This window comes from Sorex fumeus, unplaced genomic scaffold (assembly GCF_029834395.1).
Source record: "Sorex fumeus unplaced genomic scaffold, SorFum_2.1 ptg000051l, whole genome shotgun sequence".
Lineage (NCBI taxonomy): Eukaryota > Metazoa > Chordata > Mammalia > Eulipotyphla > Soricidae > Sorex > Sorex fumeus.
This window is the reverse complement of record NW_026606108.1, coordinates 15,034,489-15,046,101: the sequence shown is the minus strand read 5'-3', so window position 1 is coordinate 15,046,101 and position 11,613 is coordinate 15,034,489. Positions and strand designations below refer to the sequence as shown.

Here is an 11,613-nt window from a genome sequence, read left to right as displayed (position 1 = left end):
ACCCTTTATTTGGCGCTCCCTTCTCTATCTGGGTTGCCTTTTCCCCTAGTGTGTGCGGCTGGCTTTCAAGTCATGGAGTGAATCTCCTGTTATTTATCTCAGCTATTCTTGGGTGTTAGTCTCCTATTTTGTTACTTTATGTTCCCCAGATGAATGCAATCTTTCTATGTCTGTCCATCTCTTTCTGAATCATTTCACTTAGCATGATACTTTCCATGTAGTACCACTTGTATGTAAATTTCATGACTTCATCTTTTCTAACAGCTACATAGTACTCCATTGCGTAGATGTACCAAAGTTTTTTTAACCAGTCACCTGTTCTCGGGCACTCAGGTTTTTCCAGATTCTGGCTATTGTAAAGAGTGCTGCAATGAACAAACAAGTGCAGATGTCACTTCGACTATACTTTTTTGCCTCTCTGGGATATATTCCCAGGAGTGGTATTGCTGGGTCAAATGGGAGCTCAATTTCTAATTTTTTGAGAATCGTCCAAGCCTGGCTCAGTTGTGTGTTTCTCTGGCATTTAGTACAAGGTCCCTTTAGCTGAGAACTTATCCTGCTGACTCTGTGTGTGAATCTGTGTGTGGTATCACTTTAAACAAGCTACAGAGCCTTTCTTTGTTTCATAATGGAGGAGAAAGAAAGCTGTGATTACAGTTCTTGCTAGGATGCCCCCGAAGTGCCTCTGGGGATGCCACCTGAGATAGGTGGGTTTCTCTATCCACCCCTGCGCTGATAGAAGGAAGGAGGGAGCTTTGCACCATGTACCTCTCCTGAAATAGCTTTCTTTGTAAGTTTATATGCTGGACAAAGTTAGTTTTTAGTGAATTCTTTAACCAAAACCTTGTAAATACAGCTAATTAGTCCGTATGCCTTTAAAAATCTGAAACCTGAACCAGAATCAAGAGATAGTAGAGTGTAAAGGGCACTTGCTTTAAGCACAGCTGATCTGGGTCTATTCCTGGCACCATTTATGATCCTTCCCTCCCCCCATCCTCCACCCTACTGCCACATCTACCAGAAGTAATCCCTGAGTTCAGAGCCAGAAGCAAGCTCTGAACACCGCCAGGTCTGGCCCTAAAAACAAAACCAAAATATTGTGGGAACCTAAGAACAGTATCTCAACTGGCAGGGAGGCTGTGGTGGGGGGGTTGAGGAATGGAATCCACTGAGATATCAACACTGTGTAGTCAGGACACCAACAACTAGTGTTCTCACTGTGGCCACCTTTATGCTGGTCTCAGTTCAGGTGAGGAACCAGTCCACAGAGCCTTTAGCAGAACTGAGTGGTGTGTATGTGTGTGTGTGTGTGTGTGTGTGTGTGGTGTGGTGTGTGTGTTGTGTGTTGTGTGTTGTGTGTGTATGACTGTCATGTAATCTGAACCTGTATACTCCATCCCCACCACCTCGACCCCTCCCCTCTCCGCTTCCACCAACCAGCTGAGAAAATGTTGGTGTCTAGCATTAAATAGTCTGCTATGCCCTTTCTGGACTCATACTATTTGCAAACCTTCTGCACCGAGTTGGGAACAACAAGCCTAGATCAAATCTCACTCTCAATTCAGTGACAGTCAGAGAAGCTGAATGGGAAAGCATTAAGTGGGGTTGAAGTGGACTTTTTATTTATTATATATATATTATTTTTATAAAGTTGTTCACAATAGTTCATTACAGTTAATATCCAAACACCAATCCCACCACTGTGCACCTTCACCACCATAAGAGGAAAATGTGTGAAGATTGTTGTATTTCATCCTGGAGCTATTTAAGCTCTTATATAAGAGATTACAAACATATATGTTAAACCCAAACAAATGTGTGCTGCTTTTGGTACATCAGTGGGCTACGGTATACGAGTTCCAGGACGTTCTGTGTCGCTCTCTTCTGGGAGCTTTATTTCATAATCTCTGGATCTTGGCCGTTGATGAGATTATATGATGGGGGTGGGGGTAGGAGGAATGGGGGTGGTGGGCATTTTGTGGGTGTGTCTGCCAAGCTACTGGAAAACTGGGGATCTGGGGGGAAGAGGCCCAGTCCCATTCTGAGTGAGTGAGCTTGGAGATCTGAAGTGGACCTTTTATTATTAGAACAATGGTTATGTAGGATAAGCCCCTGTAGTATTTACATCTCTCACACTCCCTGCCAACCCCACCACCCACCCCTTATTTTGTTTATGGTTGTACCTCTCAGGTGCCCATGAAATTTTTCTCTCCTTTCTGTGCAGAGGAAACAGAAATCTCCCAACTCTGTCTCCTGATATTAGGTGTATGGTCAGTACTGAGTGACCACTTTGGGAACTCACTGGCTTTCTCCTAAGAACATCTGGGGTGAGGGGAGGATTTGCTTCCCTCTTGCTTTCAAGTGGGAGGGTTGGAAAGAATAGATCTTGTCATTTGCCTTAGTCTTTTTGTGTTTGGGGCTACACTTGGTGGTCCTCAGGGCTTTTATTCCAGGCTCAGCATGCAGGGATCACTCCTGGTGAGCTTGGAGGAGCATATGGAATGCTGGAGATCTGCTTCCGGAGGGCTCTGTGCAAGGCAAGTGCCCTACCCCCTGACCCTGCTTGCCTTAGTCTTATTATGAGGAATATTTAGTGATAGAAATGAATTGTGGGGGTATTATCTGCATCAGTGAACATGATATTGACAGCCTTGCTGAATGCTCTACAGACTCTGTACTGCTGTAAGGGGCCCACAAGCAGGGGTATGTGATCTGTTAACTAACACTCCCCTTGGGCCTCCTTGCTCCACACAGAATGCCTTCTGGGCTCTAGTTTTCTTTTTTCTTTGGTGGGGGAGGGGGGCACACCTGGTAGTGCTCAGGGTTTAGTTCTGGTTCTATGCCTAGAGATCATTCCTAGAAGGGCTCCAGAAACTGTATGTGATGCTGGAGATCAAACCTGGGTTAGCTCCATGGAAGGACAGTGCCTCACCCATGGTACTATTCCTCCAGTCCCTAATTTTTTTTTTTTATAATTTTTCAACTCCTCTGTGTGGTCCTCTTTACTTAGCTCCTTGGAACTGAGACATGTTCTTTTCATCATGTGAACTTCCTGGGGGGTAGAGGCCCCTTCTCTCCCACTTAGGTATTTATTTGTTCCTTTTCTGAGTCTTTTTTGAGTATCTGCTATGATTCAGATACTTCTCTGTGCTGTAGGGGCACAAGATTGGTCTAAACCATGTCTATGATGGGACTTACAATGGGACTTACGATTGCCAGGAAAGGCCTATCTCAGGAGGTAACTCTTGAGTGTATTAACATACCCCATATTTCCTAGACACTTACGTTTGCTTGAATATACAAACCATCCTTTTTCAGTTAAGCCAAGACCTTAAAAAACCCTGATGGACAAGACTTGTTCTTGTATCAGGCACCATTGTCTCTGCACCTAATGTCTTCTTATTTCTCTCTCTCCATTCCTGCATTTCACTAGAGAGTCTTGCCACAGTATTGCACAGTAATACAATACTGTGGTAAGTATTGTACAATCTAGGTGGGCCCTCTGGCCACTTTACTTCTTCTTGTGCCCATAGCTATGAGTTTGCCTGCATTCCCTGCCACATGGGAAGCCCATTGAGGAAGGGGATAGTTGCCACCATTTTCCAGGGCCACCTTGGCATAGTTGGTACATGGTTAATCCTGAAATGCTTTATAGAGGGAATGAATGAATGTCTGTATTAATATCATTTAAATGGGGTTACTGTTTAGAATGCCAGCATGGTGTTTTTCTTTTGGACCCACAGGCAGTTGCTTCTTCCTCTGCTCTTCCAGTCTCCCTGGAGCTTTTCTTGAACTCCCCAAGAACAAGCTGATCTGGCCCAGTGAGTTGCATCCCCTAGCGAGCTTGAGCCTGGACCCAGTGCGAAGTTTTCGGCCAATTCCCTTGTTGAGTGCTGAGTTTCCAGAGGAAAGTTCTCGGTAAATGATTTCACTCTCCACACAAGATACGTCAACCAATGTGATTGGGGTCACAACTAGGAGTTGTATGATGGAGGACCAGGACGGGCTTGGCGGGTTCAGTCCAGGCAGGAGATGAATTGACTTTTCAGGGGGTTTGGGATATGGGAGTAAGCAAATCCAGCTCCCCTTTGCATGCCAGGGATGACTGCAGCTTTTACACACTGAAGGGAGGAGTTGGCAGAGAAAGCAGAGATCTTGGATGTGCCACCAGCTGTCTGATTAATGGGGTATAAACCATTGAAATGGGGGCACTTAAATAGTGATAATGAGGTCAGGGTCAGAGGTGGGAGACCTCTGTGAGCTGCTTGACTGCACTCTGTATTTAGGGATGGATCAAGTTTATATCTGAAGTGAGCTGTCAGACAGCATTTGGTCACAGATATGGCTTGTTTGGGTGTGTCTAGTACAACAGGAAAGAAAATCAAGGCACTTGTGGGTCACTGGCCACAGTGCTGGAGCAAGTTGAGAAGCTAGAATGGACAGATGTAGGTATAGGTACGTGGTAGTCTGGCTGTATCACAGAACTTGTGTCATTTAACCATTTTGAACGTTTCCCAACTATAAAAATGGAACAATACAATTATCAGATGATTATAAAAAGTGCCTATTATAATGTCTGTCACACCACAAGAGACCAGTAAATCATTATTTTTGTTTATTCTTTCTATTTCACATTAAAACACAATACTTGGATCCTGGGGCTTAATGAATGTTTGTTATTGAAGGTATGAAAGGAGAGATATGTTCTAGCAAACTGAACTTGTGTTTCTAATAGAGAATCACTGACTCTACTCTCCTGTAACGTATCTGTTCTTGCTCCAGTATCCCATGTATATTGAGAAATAGCACATTGCAAATAGCGCTTTTATCTGTTGAATGAATGGTTTTTTTTTTTTTTTTTTAAATTTATTTATTGAATCACTGTGGGAAAGGTTATAAAGCTTTCAGGTTTATGTCTCAGTCATGCAAATATCAAACACATTTCCCTTTACCAATACTTATTTTTTACCATGAAGAACCCCAGTAAAACCCCACCCCCCACCCCTCCCCGTCCCTGTGAAGCAGATGAATTCTAGTTAACACTCTATCTGCTTTGATTAGATTCATTGTTTCAATAAAAGATTCACCACTATTATTTAGAGTTTACCCCCCCCCCCCCCAATCAGACATGCTGAAAAAGCATTGTGAAGTGATTTGCTTTCTACGGCTGGGTTCAAGAATTAAATGTTGGTTTTGGATTTCTGCTCTTTTATCTATTGACCCTGGAAGTATTTCTACTGAAAGTCAGATAGTTAAGAAATTGGTTTCTGTGTTCTGGAGTCCTGGCCGTGCTGGAGAGCCGCTCGCGGGGGGCAACCGGTGGCCTCGGTAGGGCGTGAAGGGCGGACCGAAATGCCCCCCTTCCCATGAGGTTTTAGTCGCCCCCACACTCCCGGCTCATACCTGCTGTCCACAAGGCTCCCATGTGGCCGCCATCTTTCTTTCCAGAGAGGAGAGGGCGAATGGGGCAACACCCTTTCCCCTCCGGCAGACTTGATGGCCTGGATCAATGCATAGTCCGTTCACTTTTCTGCTCCAAGCTGCTGGGTTCTGCATTAAGTCCTTGTGCTTCTGGGGCCGTGGCCGTGCTGGAGAGCCGCTCGCGGGGGGCAACTGGTGACCTCGGTAGGGCGTGAAGGACGGACCAGAACGCCCCCCTTCCCATGAGGTTTCAGTCGCCCCCACACCCCCGGCTCATACCTGCTGTCCACAAGGCTCCCATGTGGCCGCCATCTTTCTTTCCAGAGGGAGGAGGGCGGAAGGGAGCAACACCCTTTCCCCTCTGGGCAGAAATGATTGCCTGGATTAACGCATAGTCCTTTCACTTTTCTGCTCCAAGCTGCTGGGTTCTGCATTAGGTCATTGTGCTTCTGGGGCTGTGGCCGTGCTGGAGAGCCGCTCGTGGGGGGCAACTGGTGACCTCGGTAGGGCGTGAAGGACGGACCGGAACGCCCCCCTTCCCATGAGGTTTTAGTCGCCCCCACACCCCCGGCTCATACCTGCTGTCCACAAGGCTCCCATGTGGCCGCCATCTTTCTTTCCAGAGGGAGGAGGGCGGAAGGGAGCAACACCCTTTCCCCTCTGGGCAGAAATGATTGCCTGGATTAACGCATAGTCCTTTCACTTTTCTGCTCCAAGCTGCTGGGTTCTGCATTAGGTCATTGTGCTTCTGGGGCTGTGGCCGTGCTGGAGAGCCGCTCGTGGGGGGCAACTGGTGACCTCGGTAGGGCGTGAAGGACGGACCGGAACGCCCCCCTTCCCATGAGGTTTTAGTCGCCCCCACACTCCCGGCTCATACCTGCTGTCCACAAGGCTCCCATGTGGCCGCCATCTTTCTTTCCAGAGAGGAGAGGGCGAATGGGGCAACACCCTTTCCCCTCCGGCAGACTTGATGGGCTGGATCAACGCATAGTCCGTTCACTTTTCTGCTCCAAGCTGCTGGGTTCTGCATTAAGCCCTTGTGCTTCTGGGGCTGTGGCTGTGCTGGAGAGCCGCTCGTGGGGGGCAACTTGAATGAATGTTTTAAAACTGCTTTAAAAGCCTACTTTGATGTCACTGATTCTGAGAATCCCTTTCTCATCAGTTCCCACTAATTAGCCACTTTTCTCTATATAAAATATTCTGTCATTTGTCTTTACCTCATTGGATTGGACACATGTGTATGACATATACATTGCTCCTGGATGGCCATTATCTCTGAGAGTGGGAATCCCAGTGCCTTATGCATATTGACAAAGCTAATACTGGCACAGGGCTGGATGCCTGACACATAGCAGGCACTCAATACATTTAATACTGGTTAGCTTATAGGTCATAGCTAATGGGACTCGTTTTCTAAACAGTAACAATCTTTTCTATTTTTGGGGTTTGAGGCATACCCAGCTGTGTTCAGGTCTTATTCCTGGCTTTGTATTTGGGAATCACTCCTGGTGGGTGTGGGGGACTGTATAGAGTACCGGGATTGAATCTGTGTTGGTCACATGCAAGGCAAGTGCCTTACCCAGTGTGTGGTCTCTCTGGCCCTCTAATAAGTAACTTTCATCTACCTATAAAGTAAGACAGTGGTAATATAGAAACCTTTGGCCAAAATTGTGTGATTATAGTAGTACTGCACTGTAGCACTGTCCTCCTATTGTTCATTGATTTGCTAGAGTGGGTCCAGTAACATCTCCATTGTGAGACTTGTTGTTACTGTTTTTGGCATATCAAATATATCACGGGTAGCTTGCCAGGCTTTGCCATGCAGGCAAGATACTCTTGGTAGCTTGCCGGGCTCTCCGAGAGGGGCAGAGGAATTGAACTTGGGTAGGCTGCGTGCAAGGCAAACGCCCTACCCGCTGTGCTCCAGCCCATATGTGATTCTAGTACATCAGGTAAAGGACTAATATTCAGGATATACAAAGAACTCACAAAGCTTACAACCAAGAAAACCATTAATGCCATCAAAAATGGGGAGATGATATGAACAAACAGTTCTATGAAGAGAATATATGGATGGCCAATAAATATGTTTAAAATTATTAGTCATTGTCAGGGAGGTCCAAATCAATATGAGTTAATTTATAGGGGTCAGGGATGAAGTCATGGAAATCACTGCTAAGATCTCAGAGGGCTGTATCTATTATTATTTTATGGTGTTTGAAACTTACAAAAGCAGTTATAAGTAAATGAATTTAGTGGACTTATGTGTGATTATTATTAATAATACTGTGTAATTATTAATAATAGTAACAAAAATTTAAATGGGCAATGGTTTGTCACATTTTGGAGACAAAAACTCTCCAGAACACATTCACGAACAATTCTGGCCTGGGGTTTTAAGGATTCGCAGGCCCCCTGCAATGTATGTTCTGACTCTGGATGCTCAAACCCAATACCTGGGCACATAAATGTGCCGTGTGAGCTCAAATACTGTTCAAGCTCACGGTGGGTGGTTTTATAGTCATTTTATGGGTGTTGAGACTGAAACCTGCAGGTGGTTGCTGCTTCCAATGGTCTATCTAAAGAGCCTTCCTTTTCTGCTCTGTCTGGAAGCTCTCAGGGTTGGCTCTGATACAATCTACATCCTGCAAGTTGGGGAGAAACGCCCCCCGATCTCAGCTCAGGGGCCTGTGGCAAACTCTCCACTCTGGAGCTCAGATGGCACATTTATGTGTCTGGGCTGTTGAAATTCAGCATCTGTGACAGGAATAGACTTTGCAGGGGGCCTGGCCAGAATGTATGTATTCTGGAGAGTGCTCTTGACTCTAAGATGTGACACATCATTGCCACTAAAATTCTTGTACCCTCTGAATATGTGAGAATTCTGTGATATCAATTACTGTGTCCTAAAGTTTCCTGGCAGTTCAAAGAAAAATTGTGGGAGGTCCAGGGGCCCCCGTTTGTTATCTTAATGGCCCATGCTTGTGATTATAGTAATGTTAGAAAATTGCAAAGACCCCTTAAATGACTTCATGATTATTTCTTTGGAGTTGAACTCTTGCTTCTAGAAAAGGTGACTTAAGTGAATTATCATTATTTATGTATTTAAGTTTGAGAAAATGTTATCCATTTCTGACCCATCTGGAACAGTGTTGCCGAATGTTTGAGAAGCAGAGAGGAGGCCATTACTAGAACTGGCAGTGCCCTTGGACAGTTCCCTGTGTCCTATCTGGACATTGCAGTTCTCTGAGTAGAATTTTCTGACACTCTTTGAGTCTCCGCTAAGTGAACTGCCTCAGGCCAGGAATCTGCCTGGGTTCCCAGACTCAGCGTTCCATGCAGGAACTGCAAGATGCACTGAACAGAAAGTCATGTCTTTGTCACTTGTTGCCTCCTGCTTTGAGATGCACTTTTCTGTTTTTTAATGATTCTAAACCTGGGATACTTCTTGAAAAATTGTCTGCACTAAAGCATAGTTATTTTTCTTGCCAAAAATCTGCTGTTCAATAGGTATTAGTGTAGAATTGACAGTCTGTTCTTTCACTGGTTTTCCCTCCTCCAAAACCAAATTGTACTTGGGGCTTCTGCAAACTGAGAGGAGAAAAATGCCCTTTAAGAGGAAAGCTCCCATTTCAAGCCATTTGTGCCACTACTAAATGGAAATTAGAGTAACTGCGTCACCTGAGCTGGATAGAGCTGCTGAGCCCAGAGCCAGCTTTTGGGGAGTGGGTAGCTGTCCTTCTCCCTAAGCGTTTTTAAAAATTTATATCTCTGAATCCATTCCACCTTCCCATAGGTGTGTTGCAAAGAACCTTCTGGAAGCTTTATGTCTGAATCCTCAACTGGGAGAAAGGCTTAGCTGGGCACCATAGATAAGCCAACTTCTCTGCTGTGTCAAAGCTTTCTGATTCCCCTCATAATGCATTTTTGTAGGCGGTGAGTCCTCAGGTCTCTTTTCCCAAATGGGGAACTTAGATTTTGTCATTTTTATAGGCCAGTTAGAGAAAACTGTGATGGATGGATGGATGGAGATGGATGGATACTTCTGGATACCAAACCAGGAGTCAGGGAGGGGCCTCAGGAGACACCCCCCGAAGAACAGACCAGCCTTTCTCAGGGACCCGGGGGTGGGTGTGGTGGTTCATTTAGAATGGCAGCTCCTAAAAAATCAGGGCATGGCCTTTCAACAGCAATAAAATAAAGATTGCTGAAAAGAGTGAAGAGAAAAAGCCCAGGAACATGCATGCTAAGGACTATTCAGAGCCATTTAAAAGAACAAGAGGAAAAAAGAAAAAGCCAGAGAAACAAAGCAGCAGATGGAATGTGGCCCCATGCAGCCTGGCCAAGCCAACTCAGGCCAGTGCTGAGCAGCACCGTGCGGAAAGTGTTTGCTGTCAGCCCTCAGCTTCCTGGGCTTCCTGGCCAGCTTCTCAGCCTGTTTCTATGGAGCCCACAACAACAGAAGCGGTGTGTGTGTGCACGTGTGTGTGTGCGTGCGCATGTGCCTATGTCCCTGCTCTTCTCATTTGTGTCCTCTTAGTAGCCCCTTGAAAAGAACTCTTCGGTTCAAATGCAATGGCTTTAAAAAGAAAATGAAAAATGAAAACTAAAAGTGCTCCAAGGGCAGGAGGTGCTGACGAGTTTATCCGCCCCTCCCTCCCCCCCCCCCCCACAATGAAGACTCTGAGGGTAGAGTAAACGTGTTTATTTTTCGTTGATTTTTTTTCTCAACCAAATGGAGTTGCTTAATTAAAAAAAAAAAGTAATCTTTTTTCTCTTTAAATACTACAGACAACCTCATTTAATCGCAGCAGACACCTAGAAACAAAACACTGGACCCACCAGAGAAAACGGGGCGATAAAAGCATCAGAAATTCAAGTCGACTAGGGGAGAATTACCATTAGCGGACAGCTCGTGATTCTAAACAGAAATGTTCCAGAACCTATTGGGCTTGCCAAAAGTTCTTAGAGAATTGGGGACTTGGGAAAGTTGGACTCTTTAAAATTCTATTCCAATTGTTTCAGCATAGGGAAATCAACATCAAGGAGTCAAAGAAAGACCCAAAGAAACATTAAAAACCATGTTCGACTAGTATTCAGTATGTGAGATGATTAAGGAATAACCTTCCCTCCTAGTTAACCTTGTCCTGGAATATATATAGGTTATTTGTAGCCGCCACTGCTATAATATTTTCTGAAGGGTGCCAAGCTGTATGCAAGATCTTTTTGCTAAAGTCCAGACTGTCGACGCTGATCTCGTCTTTTCTCCGCTTGCCCCCGACACACACTTTCCGTGGCTTCAGGATAGCTCGAGGTTTGCTGTTTTCCCTCGAGGCCTCGAGAGTAACATCGCGCTTGGTGTTTCGGTCAAACATCCTGAAGAAGTTGTTGTAGGACCCTGTCATGATGACGCTGCAATGGAGAAGGGAGATGGGGAGTCACAGAAGGCTATGGCATGGGAAAGAGGCGGAAGGAAACAGCATCTTTTATGTTGGAATGGGCCATACTCAGCAGTGCTTGGGGGGCTATTCCTGGGTCTGTGCTGAGGAGTGATCCTTGGTGGTACTCCAGGGACTATATATGGTATGGGGGACTGAAATAAGCTTGCTTGCTTGCATGTAAAGCAAGTGCCTTAACTCCTTAAATTTATATTTTTTTCTAGAGCAAATGGGATGGTATGGTATTATGGATTTGTTTTTTGTTGTTTGGGGGCCATACCCTGTGGTGCTCAGGGGTTACTCCTGGCTCTGTGCTCAGGGCTCACTCCTGGTGGGCCCAGGGACCATACAGGATGCTGGGATCAAACCCAGGTTGGCCACATGCAAGGTAAATGCCCTGCCCACTATACAATCACTCTGGCCCCATTACAATGGCTTTTGACAGTTTGAGGCTCAAAAATTTTATTAAAACAAACTCCCTGATCCTCCAGCAGGTTCCACAGAGAAACTGCTTATTTACATTAGAATCCTTCAGAGTAACAAGCCCTTTAGCTGGGCTTGGAAAGGAAGATCTGTGATAACTTGATTTGTTATTCCTATTTGCTAAATTTCTTGTGATTCTTTGGCTCAGTTTCTAGCCCTAAGGATGCCAGGCCAACCTACCTCACATCAGGAGGATAGCACTGGACAAAAGTTAGAGCTTGTCGTGTCAGAAGCAATAGCAGGACAGGTAGGGCGCTTGTCTTGCTTGCAG

General features: G+C 45.4%; 1 protein-coding gene across 3 annotated transcripts in view; it reads right to left on the bottom strand.

The window, feature by feature from the left end:
- Nucleotides 1–10,111: 10,111 nt before the first annotated feature.
- PPP2R2B (protein phosphatase 2 regulatory subunit Bbeta) overlaps nt 10,112–11,613 on the bottom strand; it is a 487,952-nt gene continuing 486,450 nt past the window's right edge. For all 3 annotated transcript variants that reach the window (XM_056124486.1, XM_056124487.1, XM_056124488.1), the window contains one exon: nt 10,112–10,833. In XM_056124486.1, coding sequence (XP_055980461.1) covers nt 10,554–10,833 — 280 coding nt within the window. In that variant the 3' untranslated portion in view covers nt 10,112–10,553. The remainder of the gene's footprint in view (nt 10,834–11,613) is intronic.